The sequence below is a fragment of the Salarias fasciatus genome, chromosome 17 (genome assembly GCF_902148845.1).
Source record: "Salarias fasciatus chromosome 17, fSalaFa1.1, whole genome shotgun sequence".
In the NCBI taxonomy this organism is placed as follows: Eukaryota; Metazoa; Chordata; class Actinopteri; order Blenniiformes; family Blenniidae; genus Salarias; species Salarias fasciatus.
In genome coordinates, this window is record NC_043761.1 from 13,440,289 (window position 1) to 13,447,631 (window position 7,343).

General features: G+C 42.2%; 1 protein-coding gene across 3 annotated transcripts in view; it reads left to right on the forward strand.

The window, feature by feature from the left end:
* The window catches only part of cacna2d1a (calcium channel, voltage-dependent, alpha 2/delta subunit 1a), a 77,432-nt gene extending 70,639 nt beyond the window's left edge, over nucleotides 1–6,793 (forward strand). For all 3 annotated transcript variants that reach the window (XM_030113292.1, XM_030113293.1, XM_030113294.1), the window contains one exon: nucleotides 1,041–6,793. In XM_030113292.1, the coding sequence (XP_029969152.1) occupies nucleotides 1,041–1,163 (123 nt within the window). In that variant the 3' untranslated portion in view covers nucleotides 1,164–6,793. The remainder of the gene's footprint in view (nucleotides 1–1,040) is intronic.
* Nucleotides 6,794–7,343: the final 550 nt, after the last annotated feature.

Sequence of the window (7,343 nt, forward strand, 5' to 3'; positions counted from 1 at the left end):
CATTACCTCTTGCTCCGTCCAGCAGTCTTTGGCTTGCTGTGATTTTCCTGTCCTCACCGTGTTTTCCTCACCTTACCTCCTCTCTCTCCCACCGCTTTGACTCTTTCGGTTTCCCACACTTATCCCCCTCACCTGTTGCGTTCTCATATGTTACTCCACCGTCTGACTTGGCCTCCCTTAACTTTACCTCCCCGACCGTTTCTGTCTCTCGTCAACATTTCCTCCGACTCACCTGACTTTGAACTTAGAGCCGTGCTCTTTGTGACTCCCCCCCCGCCATCGATCATGATTGTCTCCGGCTCTCGTGTCTCTGATGATTACTGTGTGCGCAGACGCTAGCAAAAAACAGACCACTCACTTCTGATTTGTATCTCGATTTTCATGCGTCCTTTCTAACACGACTCAAGTTTTCCTCCTTTCCTTTCAAGTAGTTTTCACCATTTTTATTGACTCAAATTTTTCAAGCCAGATTTAAAAAAGTTCGTTTACAGCTTATTAGTAGTCTGTTATTTTTGCTTTAAAATCAGTAAGTTCAACTGATTTGTACAAACCTCTAACTTTTATGCTTTCCTGTTTCTTCCATGAGCGTGAAAAACGAGTTAAAAACTGTCGTCATTGTTGCCAGGTTGGATTGATGAAACCGGCCAGAGAGCCGTTCAAAACCAATACAGCAATCCACAATACGGCCTTGTAAAACCATAAACACTGCTTGTAAAATCCACAAGTGTTGATGTCAGTTGCCATGTGTAATATAACTACGCAGAACGACACCATAGCGGTTCAGTCTGTCAGCATTAAAAGCATTTCTGCAGGAAAAAAAATAGATTTGGCAACCCTGCCCAAAAGAACTGAGATAAAATGTGTAAAAAATAGTCTGCAGTTTAATAATTTAATAACAAATAAGTGGATCAGAAATCTCTGTGACTTAAATTAAAACAATACATCAGATTCACAAAAGAAAGTTGGAATAGAAAAGCTTAAGTCAAGTGTTATTTTATGCATTTTTAACTGTTTTTTCCCCCCCTCTTCGTTGGAACCAGGAGGAGGATCCTGACTGCGGCGGGGTGTCCGGCCTGACCCCCTCGCTATGCCTCATGGTGGCCCTCCAGCTGCTCCTGCTCTGGATCGCCACCGACTCCAGACCCCACGCCGTCCCGTCATGACCCTCCGAGCGACGCACCGTATCTCACACGTCCCTCCCGCCCTGTCTCCAACCTGGCAACCAGCATGCAGCGCTGCCGCCGAAATGAGGAACGCTCCACGAGAGGCGCTCGTAACAAACAATCCAAAAAAAAAAACCAGAAAAAAACAAACTGTCAGCCCCACGTTCTGTCAGTTTCTTCTTTTGATACCTTAATTTTCAGGGTTTTCTCAAAGTGATTCCACCGGGGTGCAAGTGACGTGAGAAATGTATGTCAGAAGAGAATAATTTGAATGATACGAAAGGCCTGGACCTCCAGCTAGTCCTCGTCCCTTTAAAAGGTCCCTGCCAGCGGAGATTAGAGGAGCATTCGCTTTGATTGGCAAAAATCACGAACCTCATCCAGCTTTGATGTCACTGAAGAAAGACACTGGACCGCCTTACAGTATCCGGACTGAAACCACGACTCGCTGGTAAAATGATCGGTTTTCTTCACCACTGCCAGAACGAGCGCTTCCCTTTGCAGCAGTGTGCTTTGTTTTACTTTGAATGGATTTGCAGTGGATAGCTATTTAGATATTTATTGCTTTTTTTTGTTTTTTTCAGTCAGGGGTTCGGCAAAGATTTCAGCAAATTGATGCCAAATTGTTCCTCCTGCCTGTCATAAGAAGCCTCAGCTGAGTTGAAACAGCGTCTGATTTTTAGACCGAACATTTCTCTCATTTCATGTAGATACTCTGCGGTGTGGAAACCATGTTTGTCGTCATGTCCATGCACAGAAGCCAACCCCCCCCACTGCCACAGAGCGCTTGTTTCGGAGTGTGTGGATTTTAACCTTTGTAGCTGATCATCCTGAGCTGGATTGGGATTAGTAGCTGGACTCCCTGCCTTGGCGTTGGATCGATCCGGTCAAAACCCTGGTGCCATAGCGAGCGTTAACCCGTCACCACGAGCCTGGCTGATGTCTTGCGCTCGACTCAGTGGACTAAAATCTTCCCGTGCCATGTGGACTGCGTGACTCAGACTAACCCCTACATGGTAGTTTCGGAACGAAAAAGAGCTGTAGTGTACATTTATTTTACTATTTATTGGTGAGCTGGATGAAGTGTCAGGACAACTTTTTACTGCTTGTTTTAATGCCGCTATAAAATAAACTGGATGAGGGTTGTAGAAGAATCTGTTTTGTGCCCACATTTGCACTCAAAGTCCCCAGAACTGTCGGAACCCGGGAGCGAGTTCTCAAAACGGGCTTAAAGGTTCCCTCGGCCCTTTGTTGTCTGCGTTTTCACCGCGATCCAGCCGGTGGATAGACGGACCCAAAAAAAATCGAGGCTCATTTGCTCGACTGTCCTCGCTGCAGCAGCCAGATGGGGTCACAGCTTCCTGACGCTCGCGTACTTTATCCTGTTGTTCTGTCATTATGTCGCTCACTTGGATTCAGATACATAACCACTGCTTGTAAAGTCAAGTATTTGCAGGATCCGGAGGAGTTTGCGGTCATATTTGCGAGTTGGAGCTTAAAGTCGGCTCATTATCTTCATTTTTTTTTCACTTATTTTTTATCCTAATTGGAATCACAACAGTAAATAATTATTTTTTTAGCTCTTTTTACGAGGGAAACTAGTGAAAGTTTGAAAGTCTTGAACATGAAGAAATCACACACATGCATGTGCCGAGACGGCGTGTCTTTATTTTCGTCTGATCGCAGTTCATTACCAAGAAAATGTCTTTCCTAAAGCCTTTGTGTTCAAGTGTTTAAATGATGGCCAAATCTGATTATGTGAAAGTAGCCTCAGATTACTCCAATTTAAACAATACGTTTCATTCTGTCAATATCTTATGATGGCTGAAATTTTACAAGCGAGCCATCGGTGACAAAGAAGCGAGATAGCACAGGCTTTGATTGACACAGAAAATAATTTTACACAACCATGAAGATGAAAATGGAAAAAAAAAGCATTTATTGGTCTTTGTAAAGCCAAAAGTACAGCGTGTTCGGGCCATGTAAAATGCAACTTTATGATCTGATTTAATGTGCGGGCCGGTTAACTCTGCAAGAAACTGGATGTGATATTTGTGGAGAAATCATGGGGGATAGGGTTTAAATGTGAGGTAGAAGTATATTTACTTTCATCACAACATACGGTTTGAACTGAATGTTTGAAATAAAAGTAATGTGATGAATAAAGTAATTTCTGAGATATTTAAATTTAATGGGGGCAAAGTATCACAATACAACATTTAAAATATTCCTAATACATTTGATATGAAACCAAGCAGCTTTATAGTTTAAATGACTTCATTGACATAAATAATTTCCTCTGGCTCTTTATTCTGATATTGGCAAAGTCGTCATGTATATTAACTCCATATTCTGTTATGAATTTTGGTGTTTTTTTTCTTGTGCATCTAAGCACAAGTGAGGGAGGAAAAAAACGTACAAACAAGAACTCATTCACTGAAATTGAATATTGCCTGTAACTCGACGTCTCCCGGAGTCTTTGGAAGCTAAATTATTTATCTCTGTTAGGAACTCAGTGTTTTCATTGCTTTGGTTTGTTTCTTGGTCGGTCAACAGGATAACTCGTAAAATAGCGGACAGATTATGAGAAGTGATTTAATTTTCCCCGAGATCCGGACCGCGTCCTCGCCAGGCGGAGGCATGCGCTCCCTGACTGCCTTCTTGTTCCGATCCAAACCTCATTTAGACGCCGGGCTGTGGTGAAAACGCAGAGTGACAAACTGAGTTTGTAAAAGGCCACTAATATATAGAGTTGACACTGATTTGGACATATTTGCCTACATTTGTTCTGGAAAAAGGTTCAGTTTTTGTTTTGTTTTTTTAACTCAACACTCGAGAGCAGCTTCTCCTTTCAGTTTAAAACACTGTGAAACCACCAAGTGAAAACTACTTTACAGCAGCAGTGAGTAACCACTCCTTCATGTTCCGACTGTCTTTTTTTTTCTCATGTAATCTCATCTCGGTTCCTTTAGTGTGCCTTTTTCTCAGATTTTTTTCGAAATGAATCCATCATAAGCAGGCCAAACAATGGCAAGACAATGTGTCGATGCTACTGTAGATGGTTTTTAAATGCACAGATCAGTCCAGCCGCTGCTTCAGAGCCAAATAATTCAGTCAGAAATCGTAATGAACAAATTCACTGGACCAAAACTGGATTCTAACAGCAGCTAAATGTTTAATAATTACAAAAATAGTGTTTATGGGTCACTTATGTAACAAAACTCTTGAAAAATTGAGATCTATCAAGAAAAAAAAAAAAACATTTTCACTAACACTAGACTCTATGGTGTATTTGGTGCTGCTGCTGTTGATGAATCATTTTGCGTGCCTGTTGTTAAAGAGGCAGTTGGATTCGACTGGGAACTAATAAATACAGGGTAGAACGATCCATACGGAGGCGACGTGGGATTCCTCATCAACGAGAAGGCAGAGATGTGCTCGTGTAGCAGCTACCGTCAGATCAGATACTTTCATGATATTAGCACCTATTCACGTCCTTCAATCACCACACTCTCTCTCTGGTTCATGGTTTGAAAACGTGGAGCATTTGCTTCATTTTCCTGTAAGTCAACAGTTATCTGTGTTTGGCATCGGAAACATCAACACTGTAGGGAATCTGAGGATGCTCCATTCACCACCTAATCAAAACCAGGGAGAGCATCTTTCTGCTCAAGAGTTTATTTGATAAACATGAATGGATGTTTGGAGGAATTCGCTTAATTCTGAGGGGGAGCGAAAACCACACAATTAAGTTGCATACATACTTCCACTGACACTTATCCTCTTCTAAACGTTTCTTTTCGCTAAACAATTAAAACTCACAGTCCAGATTTTCGAGCCAGATCGAGGAATGCTTATTTTGTGGCAAAGAGGCGCCACAATAATTTAAACAAATCCAACATCGTCGTCATCTAAAAACTCTGAGGTATACAATTTAAAAAAAATGAGTTTTTTCTCTATTTCTAAACTATAACCAACAGAAACTGTGGTGAAACTAACTGATATCTATGGTCCTCATTTACTAACACTCAAATATTAAGTGCCATATACAGTAGGACTCTTATTCTCTTGTGGAGAAAACCTATTATCTTTAAATATAACATTTATGCAATGTCGCCGAGGCAAGATGTACGTTTCGTACGTTGTTTTCCTGTGCTGCATGGTTTTGGCTGACAATGACAAAAAAAAAAAAAAAACAAGATAAAAAACTACCTGGTGTGCTCCTGCTTTAGTGAAGCATAATAACCTGAGTGTGAGGCGTTTGTTATTGATACGCTGAGGTCCGATCAGCTGATACTGCCGTGTTCTTGGGGAGACAGCATTTGGCTCCGCCCTGAGTCGACTGGAGGAGGAAATTCGAGGAATCGGCGCCGCGTTTGAGTGTCTGTCTGACTGTTTTCAAGCCATCTGTGAGTCACTTTCATCCAATGGCCATACCAGCGACTTAGCCTCCTTAGTACAAATCATTGCTGCCACTTCATTGAGCAAACACTGTTTCAGCAGACTGACTGGTTTGGTTTGAAACTTTATTGGCCCCCGAAAGAGGATGACAGCAGTCAGTATGGAAGTACCTACTCTTTTTTATTATCACCGCCACCAAAAACCATATCCTTCTGAGGAAATATGTTGTGATCCTTGGATTATCTCAGGCACTATCATCAGCAGTGGGTTCAGAACGCCATTATTTGGATCACATCTGGGAGTGGTTAAAGAGCTGCAGAGCTGCTGTCTCTCTCGGTCGTGGCTCGCATTATCAGAAGCTGTTGCCTTGTTACTATTTCACCAACCTCCTGTTTACTGGGGCAGGATCAGCAACATGAAGTCAGTAGTTTTAGCATTAGCTGCCTGGCGCTGTCCGTCTGGAGATTATTGAGTAGCATTAACCATACATGACCGTATGAAACAGATCTTTAAATGTTTAATGGTCACTAATTGAAAATGTTTCGCGAAATATTTGGAAAGTTTCCCAAACGGCAGTAGTGAAATTCAGCTAAGTGAAGGGCTGGTATGGTCATAAAAGTCATCCTAGGCAGAAAATTACAGACGGGAGTTAAAAAGGATAAAAATGCAGAACACATAATAATACAAACTGGATCTGTTTCGTAACTACTCAGTAAACATTGGAGAAATGGAGAAAGAGCTCCACAGCTGTCCAGATGTTCCATTCAACTCTTAAAGTGCTAAAATCAGATGCTGTCACCTCAGGAATAATCTACTGTCGATGTGATGTGAAGTGTTTTTGATTCTGCTGGTGCTCTCTGTATGGATCATGTGGGTTGGCCTTTTTTTTATTTATGGATTCTTGAGGACTGCTTAGTGTGTGTGTGTGTGTGTGTGTGTGTGTGTGTGTCTGTGTGTGTTTTCTTTTCTTTCCTGTCCGTTTACCTGGCTGCCACTCTTCGGCAGATGATTGACGGACCCGTCAGTCAATCTTCCAACTGCCTTTGGTTTTTATGGCAGGCTCTCGATGAAGGCATCCACCAAGTCACGCCTCGCCAGAATCCGCTCCGGCAGGGTCTTGGTCTTGGTCGTGGTCTTGGTGGGCCTCTTTGTCGGTCTCCCTCGATTGTGCTTTAAAACGTTACACTTTAGTGGAACCTGATTCTTCCCAGAATCAGACATGTAAAAAATTGTAAAAAAAAAAACTACTGTTGTTCTCAACAAAATGGGGAAAAAAAGAACAATGTTTATAATCCTGGGGAGGAAAGTGTTTATTCATGTGCAAATAAGGTATATTCAGAATAAAGGTTTATGATTACTATAAGCTGCATCGTGTTTAGAGTGCTGGCTGATGTCCCCCTCCCTTTTTTTTTTTTTTTGCAAAATGTCAGGTTTTTTTTTCTTTTTTTCCTGCAGCAGATCAGATTTCTACGAACTTCTGTCACATTGCCAACACACATTTCCCATCCAAATGTGTGTGAGAATGAGAAGGAAGCACCCCGAGTCTGTTCTCCCGGTGTCTAGCCAGCATCAGAAACTGACGTCCGGCCAAGATCAACAATGTCCAGGAAAAGAAACCGGGGATTCGACGGTCCGGCCTCATCTCTCCTCAGCGTTCAGTCTGGCTCAAGGACGCATCCATTAACAACCAACCGTAATGCGCCTCTGGTCATAAATTTGCAATAATTCCTGTTTTCCCTGTTCCGCGCTGATCAAATGGGAAGTGACTTTCTCGTTAAC